We start from the raw sequence: 11,822 nt of genomic DNA on the forward strand, positions 1-11,822 counted from the left end.
CCATCAAATAAGTTTTCTTATAAATAATAATATTTTATACGTACAATCATATAAATAATCACATATATTATATTTTAAAATTTAATGTGAAATATAAAAACCATAATTTAAGTTGGTGTTTGAAGTTGAACTTTGTATTGTATTTTTATTATATATATTGAAAACATTTTTATAATAGTTATTGGAAAATATGTTAGTAAAAATCAAAATTTGAATATATATATATATTATTTTTTTGAATGAATTTTTTATATAAATTAATTTTAAATTATTATTCTGATTTGAATATATATATCAAGTAACATAGACCCATTACTTTTTAATATAATGGACTTCCAATTTTTTTTAGTAGCATAAGCCCATTTTTTTTTTCTAACTTAGTACTATCCTTGTTTCTAAATAGTACTATTTTTTTTAGCTACTATTCATATTGCCAAACAATCCCAATGTGTACTTCAACTTCAACTTTAATGTTAGCAGGCGCGCGGGTGTATATTTTGAAAAATATGTTGATATTTGTTTTTCATGTAATTATTAGGGTTTTACAAAATGAATCCAAGGAACAGAATCGATACCGATCTGAAAATATAGTACCAAACCCGAACATAAATTGATTAAATATTCAAATTATTCGAAATTTTGTTATTTAGAAAACCAAATCTGATCCGAACCGAAGTATTCGGGTACCCGAATTTATCTAAAAATAGATTTATATACTTATATATATATTAATTATTTTTAGATTTAACGTATATAAAACATTAAGAATGATACTTTTAAATTGGTTTAAATACTTGAATATATATATATATATATAGTCAAAAGTAAATATCTGCAATAGTTAAAGTATATTCAAATCACCAAAAATACTTAAAATAATTATTGATTTCGTATCCAAAATTTTAAATCAAGCCAATTGATATGTTAAGCTTAGGTATTCTGACATATGTTATTCAAATTTATAGGTAATATATTATTTTATTTATAGATAATGATTTAAAACTTTAAAAATAATTTAAATGGGTTATCCAAACGCGAATCAAACCCGCAAAGATCCGTATCAAACTCAAACCAAAATTTAGAAACATCCTAACAGGGCTTAAATCTTTGACCCTGAAAACCCTAAACACAAACCGATCAGAACCAAACCAGTATTGGTGCCCGAAATCCCATCCCTATTCATTATTATATATCGTATACTGTCATCATATAATTAATCGTATTTTATACGTACCATCATATAAGTAATCATATAATTAATAATATTTTATACGTACCATCATATAAATAATTATATATATCTATCTTATTAAAACTTAATATGAAATATAAAAACCATAATTTGAGTTGGTATTTCAAATTGGGCTTTGTATTGTATTTTTATTATATATATTGACAACATTTTTTTATAATGGTTATTGAAAAATAGTTTAGTAAAAATCCATTTTTGAATATATGTACTATTTTTAATCAATTTTTTATATAAATCAAATTTAAATTATTATTTTGATTTGAAATATGTGTATAAATTTTAAATTTTGTTTTATGGTTAGTTTAGAAAAGAAAAAGTTTTAGGCAATTAGATTGACCCATTTTCGTATATTTTAAATCTGGGTCAGATAGATAGTTTCTTATAATATGATGGACTTTTAATTTTTCTTAATAACATAAGCCCATTTTTTTTTTCTTAATACTACTATCCTTGTTTCCAAACAAAATTAATTTTTTAAAAAACTACAATTCATGTTTTCAAACACTCCAAATTTTTTTAAATTCCTATTCAAGTCTCCAAACACTCCAATTTTGTCCTTGAGTTTTAATAAGATAGATTGACAATCACACATATGTATGTCTTACGTTCGGGCCAATATCGGACCACTAATTTAAATCGTATATAGCATTATGGGCCCATTGATGACCTTCTTTTGTTTTTTGGGTGATCCTCGTACAAAAATCCAAACTAATACATTCACATCAACAAGCATGCGTATGTATGTGAATCTAAATGGCAGTGCGTGTGTGGCATCTATGCATGAATACATCAAAGACTCTCTAATCTTTAACATGTATATATACATACATACGGACATGGATGATGCAACTATGTTATTTCTATAGTAAGGTCATGAAGGTGTTATATATTGTCCCCAAGTGCCATTAGTATGTAGTATTAAACCTAAAATTAATTTTGTGATTAATTAAAACTCTAATCTAAATACCATAATTAATTAAGAATTTTGGTTAAGGATTGCTAATCACGCGGTGAATTTAGTCTCTATAAAAGCAGTAGCTCACCTTCCACAACCTTCAATATCAACTCATAGCATTTATTTTCTCACTCTTTCTTTTTTTATTCATCTCTCTCTAGCTAAAATTATATAAATCTCGAACTTGTGGATATATAAATAAATAATAATAAAATGGAGACATTAGGAGGAATAAGTAGTGGAGGTACGGGATCATCAGGAGAAGCAGAGGTGCGAAAAGGACCGTGGACGATGGAAGAAGATCTTATTCTTATCAATTATATCGCCAACCACGGCGATGGCGTTTGGAACTCTCTCGCCAAATCTGCAGGTTTATTTAATTTTTTTTCTTTTTTAAATCACCAATAACATATATATATATATATATATATATATATATATATATATATATATATTCTTTTAACGTTGTATTTAATGTATGACCTAGTGTTACTAGCTAACATGCAAAGGTATCATCATTAGGGAATCATCATACAGCAAACAATATTTTTTTCTTGTATATATATTTATAAATCATACGTATTATCTGTACTTTGATAAAAACGAATAGATCGTTTTCTTAATATATTTGTTCGCTGTTAAATATCATTCTATAAATTAAAAGACGTTTTCATGTGGAAATTCTCTAATAATGGCCTAGTGATGAAAATAAATTATTTATGGTAACTTTTTCTTTTGAACACCGTATTGTAACTAAAATATATAGCAAGAATATCTATAGTACATACATATGTATTTATTACTTATATATTAAAACACACATGTATGCTAATTACTTATGTGGATATGCACGTACGTACGTACGTACGAGTCAATGTTCGACAGTGATGATTGGGTATATAAATATATAGGTCTAAAACGCACCGGAAAAAGTTGCCGCCTTCGGTGGCTCAACTATCTCCGCCCTGACGTACGACGTGGAAACATCACGCCTGAGGAACAACTTACCATCATGGAACTTCATGCTAAGTGGGGAAACAGGTTGGTTTTAATTTACAAAAATGAAAGTATAGATACAAATACACTAGGTATAACGAAATAACAAAGGCAAAATCTTCGAACTTTGAATCGTGTAGATACTCTTGAGTAAGCCATGTAGATCTTTTAAAAAAACAAAAAAGCAACATATTTGGTGACCAAAGCAAATAAAAAGCGTTTAATTCCTTTGTGACAAATGACAACCTTTGATCGACGTTTGTTCTTAGCCGTCAATTCTAAATTTTTGCTCATGTCGACGAAATTGTCTTAACACTAACAAAACCTCGTGCTTTTTATCAAAGCAACATGAAAACCTCGTGCCTATTTCTCCCGAAACACGTAGCTACGTTATCCCCATTTTATTATTTATGAAGCATATAAGTAGTTGCTCAAAAAATATAAAGATGCATATAAGTCTCGTAATTGTTCAAGTGACTTCCCACGCCTGAAAGATTTACTCGGCTTTATTTATTTCCTTGTCTATTTGTTTTATACGATTTCTATTTCTCTTTTTTATATGTAAAGAGCTGGAAAATATGCCCCAAGATTAAAAGGTACATGAATTTCTAATTCAAAAGAAAGTATCTTAGTTTAAAATTTTCATAATTCTTGATATAGACTTTCTAATTCTTCCTTTATTAATTTTTGTTGGTTTCAAATTAGGTTCACTTTTCTTATATCTTAGCAATTTACTTTATTCATTGCTATTAAGCTTTTACTAAATCATAAAATTACTTTATAAACCCTTTTTACAAACAGACAAAAAAAAGTAAACTTGTACCAAAATAATAAGCGATTAACTTTAAAAGCCTTATTATTAGCAGCACATAAAAAAATATCAAGAAAATCAAAAGGTTCCAAACACAGAACTGTACAAATGTAAATAAGTCTCGTGACAAATAGGAAATCATTACTGAAATAGACGCAAGCCTTTTCATCTAGATGTACTTGCCCCACAACAATCATTACCTCATCATCTTAATTAAACATAATAGAAGAATATATCAAACTATGTTATAATCAATTACATCTTATTATATGATCAGGTGGTCCAAAATCGCTAAACACCTTCCAGGAAGAACCGACAATGAGATCAAGAATTTCTGGAGGACAAGAATCCAAAAATACATCAAACAAACCGATGTGACAGCAACAACAACGTCCTCCGTTGGATCTCATCACAGCTCAGAAATCAACGATCAAGTTGCAAGTACGTCGAACCATAATGTCTTTTGTACACAAGATCAAGCGATGGAGACATATTCTCCTACAACTACGTCCTATCAACATACCAATATGGATTTCAACTATGGTAACTACTCTGCGGCTGCGGCTACTGCGACTGCGACTACAACGGCAGATTATTCAATTCCAATGACTGTTGATGATCAAACCGGTGAAAACTATTGGGGCATGGATGATATTTGGTCATCAATGCATTTACTCAATGGTAATTGATTAGTCAAGATGGATCAGAAATATGGAATATTACTTTGAGATTTGTGATTTTTAGGAGTACTGTAATTAGTACGTGACATGTATATGGTTTTTGCCTCGCTGCTTAGAGGTTTGGGGATATAATTTATATGTAATATTAATGATCTAAATCCTTGATATATATTTGAACTCTGTTTGATGTTATATATAAATAAAACTGGAGGGGTCATCTATTCTTCGGATTTATATTTGCATTACTTAAATAATTTCTCTCAGGAATGTTCATGTGTCATGTATATGAGTTTTTAACCTATGATTTATACATTTTGATATTTATTTATTCCCCCTGTTATATCGCGATAGTTGTTTTGGAGGCTTTCACACATCTTAATCAAATGTTAAATATCAGTAAACATCTGTATAACTGCATAAAACTAACAATCCAGTCTCGAAAACATATGTATTATTGCATGATAAACCTAACAACCCAACATTTTCATGAAAAAAAAGACTTATAACATGACCAAACTTCATAAAATGGAAAGAGTAATTGATTTGCATTAATAAATTAACGACCGTATTAGTAATCTTATACTTCATATATATTTGAAAGATTAACAATTTAGCTATTTCAAACATATTTAATTTTTATTTCTATCTAGTTTTTGTTTCCCAATAACCATATGAACACTATTTTCTCCTTTGCGCGTGTTAAGGCACAGTTTAATTACTTATTTAAATTATTTTTCATTAACTCATTTCATTAATTAAAGTGAAAAAAATTAATAAAAGAAATTAAAACATCAATGTTTTTAATACATAAATAATATCTATGCAACATTGGATTCATTGCAAAATTGATGGAGTCAATTATCGTAACTAAACCTTTTTACAAAGTTCTTAAAAGGGATTTTTTGTTCGATCCCAAACATAGTAGACGTCGTAGATCTACTAAACAAAAGCTTTTGTCAGCATTTTATACGTTATTGTCGACTGATACAACTATCCACTAACCAATCACAATAACCACGCATATGAATCTATACAGTTACACATATTTATAAAAATTATTATCTGCAATGCTAAAAGTTTTAAACACAGCCATGTAAAAGAAGAGGTAAAACAGAGCATTTATTTTAAGCGTATGATGAAACTTAGAAGACTCTTGATTGCTCATCCATATATATATGCACACATATAGACATGAGTTAGGCGTGTGTATACATACATACATGTGGACCGATGTGTGTATATATCACATTACAAACATAGAGAACCTAATCTCACCAATGGCAAAAGGTGTCACATGAGTGCTATTTATAGACAGCTTTTCGTACAGATCACGTTGCCTTTTTCATCAATTTTTATCCATTTTTGGGCATCGCCATTCAACATGTAGAACCCGACGTGAGCCTAACTCCACTTGCCAAAACCACAACCTTTAAGACGAAGATATCGACTTTTTCTTTTGTTAGAAGAAATAATTATATAATGGGTGCATTTTCAATGATATTTCAATATTTGAATGAACGCGTTATTTACATCTAAAACGATACCAACATGGGAGGAACGTAATGAGTAATTGGGCCGCAATTACATAAAGATTTATATGGTAATAAATCCAAGATGAGTCGACCATTTAACATATATTCCTGGAAATGTGTATACATATATATTTAGATGTATAATTTTCAATTAAATCGGGTAGAATAAGTGGCAACTGGGACATGAAGTTAGGTTGGGAAGTGTAAGCACTATAGCAAGAGGGCAAAAGCATTTAAGCTTTACCGAACTTCTTAACTTTAAGTCTTTTAGCTAACGACACATTTTGTCCGAATGAAGCATGTGTAGAGGATAAATCCAAGCTCTACTTCCTCTTTCTATGCGTTGGCTAGAATAGGAATAATTAACAATTTTTTTTTCGAGGGGTACTATATATGTATATACACTTTCTCTAATATTTGAAATTGTTATGTAAAAATAATTTTTGAAACAGAATGCGCGTACAAGTATTAATTTATGGCGTCTACATTTTGGGAACTTAAATTAAATATTCAACAGTATATTAAAACATGGATCAGTTCAGTATGAATCAATTTATTCATTATTAATTGGTTTTTAAATGTATATGATGCTTGTATCGGATGAAAAGAGTTTCTATATCGAATATCATACTGATTCAGAGGTCATATTAGGAAAATTACAAAATAGACCATTTTATTCATATAACATGAACTGCTTTCACCCCTCAATAGTTAAAGTAAATGAATGTAGTAGGTCAGGTGAATTTACTACATTATTATTCTTATACTTTTTGATATAAGATTTGTAAAATGGTTTCTCAAAATGAAGTTTTGTCTACTGTTCATTCATCTTGTCTAAACCTGAGAACGTAATGTAAATAATTAACATACAATCTCGAATCAATCCAAAGTAGCTCAATTATATCCATATTCCATGCTACATTATATTTCTTATATGTTCAAGAACTTAGCATTATGCTTATAATATATTTTATACTCCTTCCGTTCCTAAAAGATGTATGTTCTGAAAAAAAAATATGTTTCAAAAAGATACATTTTTTACTTTTTCAATGTATGATTTTATGAAAAATTGTAATTTTCAAAAAAATTAATGGTGTTTATTGAATTTCTATTGGCTAAAAATTATGAAAAATTGTTATTCACAAAAAACAATGCATATTTAATGAGTTTTTTTAAATATATGTGAAAAGTCATCTTTTAAAAACAGAAGGAGTATTATATAACTTTTAAATTGAAATGAATATCCACACGTTTATTTATTGTATTAGGCCAACGTGTTTATCATGTGGGAATTGCCGACTTCCCATGTGAATCATAAAGGAAAAAATCACATGGCGGGTCGGTCACAAACATACAAGTGGCTTCGCATTTACAAATATCAAATATGTTAAACGTGGAAGAATTGGGGTTTTCATCTTCTTCTTTTTTGTTCATTAATTTACTTGTAGCATTGTTCTTGTCCTCATGACTTAGCTGTACATTCTATATATAGCATAAATCACTTTCTTCTTATCTCGATGAGTTTGACATATTTTAAACTATATTTATCCAGTTAATGCTGAAGTCGGCTCATCTATCATAGATGATTTTGAGATTATCGAGTATTGATTAGATAAACTTTAATTAATGATTAAATCATTTACATATAAAAGAACAATGAAATTTGTTGGTACTTATCGTTTATTTAGATTTTTGCCATACAAGCTTACTGTTTGTTGCCTGAAAACTTATCTCTAAGAGATGTTCGGCCCTCCTCGATACACACCAATGATGTCTAACTATGTAGTACTAGTTTAGAATAACAAAACAAGTTGGGAAAAATGAATAATAAGAATAAAATAATATTTATAATCTATCGAATTAATGTTATGGAAGGAAAAGAAAAAAATCTCAGAAATATGAAAATTTCTTCTTTGTTTTCTTAAATAATCAACAAAATTTTGAAGTTTAAGGAGTTTCTAAATATTCCAAATATAACCCTTATTGAACTTATAGAAAGCCTATTTAATTAAACCTAAAATTTGTGGGCTATTCTCCTTGGTTGTGATAAAGTTTTTTTTTCCAATGACAAATCTTTCCTAGAATGTGCGGATCTTCACTCAAACAACGGTTGCAGTTATCTTTTAAAAAAACAACGGTTGCAGTTGTGCATTTTCTTAATATTCTTCTTTTTCTCACGTCCAAATATTCATCCAATATTTTATGCATTTTGTAGGCTACCTCGTGATATTGCTGGGAGAAACAAGTAAATATTAAATTATTTTCGATTGAGTTTAGCTAATTCTGTTTTCAGTAATCCGAATATGTGTTTTAAGTTGGTACGGCAGATCTATCTTGATAAGGAGACATGTGCATATACTAATCTTATCATAGGAAGTGTGATGTCTTTCATTTTCTAGTTTAAATTATTTTGATAAGTGTCACTTTGATGCCTTTTATTTTTGCAATTAAAATGACTATGACAAGTGTTAGTTAATCCATAAAAATGCTACATTTTAAGTTATAAAAGTGATTACTAAATATAGTAAAATAAATCTTGTACATAGGATAATCATTTCGTTAAATTTTTTATACTTAGTCGAATGGCAGATACTTAAGGCAAAAATTTCAAACTCCAATATTAACTGTGAATTGTGAATGCGTATAAGAACAAAATTTAATTTAGCCAAAAAGATGGAAGAAAATGATCAAAATCTTTTGTTTTTTGTTGTTGTTTTTTTTTTTCACGATGTGCTGTCTTTTACCTTTCCGGCCGGCATCCGAGAGAAGGCCCATATATATTGTTGGAATCCAAAGGATAACAAAGCCCGATTCACTATTTTCTGTTCCGATCGAAGGTATTTTTTGGTTTATTTGTTGTCTCTCTGTTCCTAAACTTGCTATCAAAACAGATATCAATACAATTTAATTACCATTTTAACCATAAAACACACATAAATGCGTTAAATATTAAGAAACACTTGTACAAAGGATCATATGATAAATGGTTTTTAGTTTCAGGTCCGAAAGAATCACATTGTATTGTGGCTTTTGTTTATTTTAAAAAGTGTCATGCCATTTGATCTCACGTCATATTATTTTATGTCTTTGTAATACAAAATAAAAATAAAAATTAGCAATTATCTTGCGTAACGAATAATTTGTTACAAAAATTTAGCTATTTAAAATTAATTTTTCTTTTTGTTTGTGATTAATTGTTACTATGCGATACAATCATCGCATATACAATTATATACCAAAATTGTTACGATTAACTTTTCTCATCTATTGTGTATAACACGTACAGCATAGCAAGCGTAAGCATTTATATATTGACCAAACTACCCCTTATCCTTCGTTTTCCTATCCTCTCCCTCTTCTTCATCTCTTGTATACAATCAAACCAACACATACAGACAGTGGCGGCCCCGAGGGGAAACATTACAAGCATCCGTTTCCAGCCCACAAAAAATCTTTGCATAAATCAGCCTTTTAGAAAAAAATTATCCACAAAATTTATAAAAGTGGCCAATTCTTTTAAAATTGCTTGCGGTATTTTTTGTTTCAGGACCGGTACTGCACACAGAGAGACGACACCGACCAAAGAGTGCAAAATGGCAGCGACGAATCTCTCTATCGCAACTACATTCCGCTCCTCGTCTTCCCATGGCTTCCCTTCCCGACCCAACACAACATTCCGCATCGGTTCACCTTCCTGCACCTTGACAAGCTTGGCGTTGAAGGAAGCGAAGGAGCTTATCGAAGGGTTGCCAAAGAAGTTTAAGGAAGGTGTGACGAAGGATGAAGCTGAAGAAGCTAAGAAGCAGCTTGAAGAAGCTGGTGCTAAGGTCTCGATTGCTTAAAGAATGTGTGGGTCTTTTTGGCTGTGTTGTTAGTATAGTTGGCGAACGAGAATTGTTGATTAAGCTCTGAGAGATTATTGTCATTTGAATCGGTTCCGTTTGAATGTTTGCTTTGTTTGATGCACATAAGGTGCATGAATCAGGTATTGGTCTTCGGGGAGGATTAGAGGAATATAATGATGACTAATGGTTGCGTTTGCGTAATTCAGAAAATTATTAGTAGAGTTTGTGTCCATTTATCGGAACTTTACATTTCACAATGGAGCCAATTACAATAGAAACATATGAAGAAGATAAGCAGCCTGATGTAACGAGAATGTATCTGATGGAGAGAAGAAGAAGCCTTCTACAATTCACTAGTCAAATGCCCATTAGCCAAAATCAGAGAAGGTAAGCAAGATGAATGTTTAGTTCCTCCCGAGTACTCCCTTAACTAGGATGTTTATTTATTTTGTTGAAGACACTTTTTATGCAAATGAAGATTCAAAGCCTGACTGAGACTAACTTTTGTTACGTGGGCCTAATGGGCCTATGATCTTAATCTTGCTGATGACTGAAGACAAGGTTTCACCAATAACATAACAGCACCGAGGTTAAAGTGAGAACATTTAAATGGGCCTTAAATTTAAATAAGCCCATTAAATATCTATATATACGATACATGGTTCTCCAGCTTCTTCCATCATTAACTGAGACAAAACCTAACTCGTATTCGTCTGTCTCCGCCGCTTATAACTTGTCTTTTTGATTTAGGGTCTCTGCGAGTCTAATAAACTTTTCTTTGAGCACATTATGCAATACTCTGAGCCTCCATCGTTTTATTCGTTAATGTTTGGTATTTTAATTTTATTTATTCGCTAGTTCCTCCATTGATAGTCTTCGCCTCTACTCTCGTTTGTTTTGAATGTTTTTAAAAATTGGATCTTGAAAATTGGGGTTGTGGATTGCGATGATTGTAAAAGTAATTCCTCGTACTGTATAGCCATTGGCTTGATAGACTCACATTACACCCATAGAATATGAGCATCGTTACCCTTTTTTTTCAGTTCTAATCGTATTTAATTTTGTTTACAAGATTTTTAAACTATGTCTGCTGATACTTTATTCGGTTATTGATCATACCTCTGACTCAATTAAACAGACGTATTGGTTATAAATATTGAACGAGGTCAAAGTTTTTCTTTAGTAATTTCATATTTTGAAAATGTTGGTTAATAGGCGAGGATGAATAAAGCTTAATTATTTCTGACACCTCTTGTACGAGAAGAGTCTGATAAACTCTTCCTTGAGCACATTACGCAATACTCTGAGCCTTCAATACATTTTGAGTCTTGATTATTTTTGTTTTGTTTAAATATTTTTAGAATTTTGTTTTCTTTTTCCTACAGTTTAAGTTAATTTGTTGAAGACCGATCTGAACTGGGTTTGTTGCGGTGATTGTAAGAGTTAGTTCTCGTATTGGATATGCATCGTCCTGATAGACCCACCTTTACACAATTCAAAGGTGTTGCTTGACAGCAGAAACCAGCCCTGGGCATTTCGGGTATCGGTTCGGATATTTCGGGTAGTTCAGATAGGGGCTAGAGGATCCATTTAGTACTCGACCTATTTTCGGTTCGGTTCGGTTCGGTTCGGATAGTTTTGGGTTCGGTTCGGTTCAGATAGTAAGTGTAGGAACCGGAAAATATCCGAAAAAAGTTCGGTTCTCATTTGGATTCAGTTCGGGTTCGGGTAGTTCGGATAATTTGGATAAA

At 30.6% G+C, this 11,822-nt stretch overlaps 1 protein-coding gene and 2 non-coding genes across 3 annotated transcripts; all 3 read left to right on the top strand.

Moving 5' to 3' along the window:
- Positions 1 to 2,309: 2,309 nt before the first annotated feature.
- On the top strand, positions 2,310 to 4,924 carry LOC106399963 (transcription factor MYB21). The gene is made up of 3 exons (XM_013840394.3): positions 2,310 to 2,577; positions 3,119 to 3,248; positions 4,292 to 4,924. Exons 1-3 carry the CDS (start codon positions 2,421 to 2,423, stop codon positions 4,701 to 4,703), a joined length of 699 nt encoding a protein of 232 aa, XP_013695848.1. The 5' UTR covers positions 2,310 to 2,420; the 3' UTR covers positions 4,704 to 4,924.
- Positions 4,925 to 11,008: 6,084 nt separating this feature from the next.
- Positions 11,009 to 11,096, top strand: LOC125593760. Its single transcript, XR_007329651.1, has one exon. It is a non-coding gene; the product is annotated as a small nucleolar RNA snoR8a (small nucleolar RNA).
- Positions 11,097 to 11,285: 189 nt separating this feature from the next.
- Positions 11,286 to 11,381, top strand: LOC125593741. The gene has a single exon (XR_007329635.1). It is a non-coding gene; the product is annotated as a small nucleolar RNA snoR1 (small nucleolar RNA).
- Positions 11,382 to 11,822: the final 441 nt, after the last annotated feature.

This window comes from Brassica napus, chromosome C9 (genome assembly GCF_020379485.1).
Source record: "Brassica napus cultivar Da-Ae chromosome C9, Da-Ae, whole genome shotgun sequence".
Lineage (NCBI taxonomy): Eukaryota > Viridiplantae > Streptophyta > Magnoliopsida > Brassicales > Brassicaceae > Brassica > Brassica napus.

Bases quoted from the DNA above. Each gene is read 5' to 3' on its own strand.
- LOC106399963 (XM_013840394.3), top strand. From the start codon at position 2,421: ATGGAGACATTAGGAGGAATAAGTAGTGGAGGTACGGGATCATCAGGA. The intron at 2,578-3,118 runs GTTTATTTAATT...ATAAATATATAG, and splicing joins CTCTCTCGCCAAATCTGCAG to GTCTAAAACGCACCGGAAAA. The intron at 3,249-4,291 runs GTTGGTTTTAAT...TTATATGATCAG, and splicing joins CATGCTAAGTGGGGAAACAG to GTGGTCCAAAATCGCTAAAC.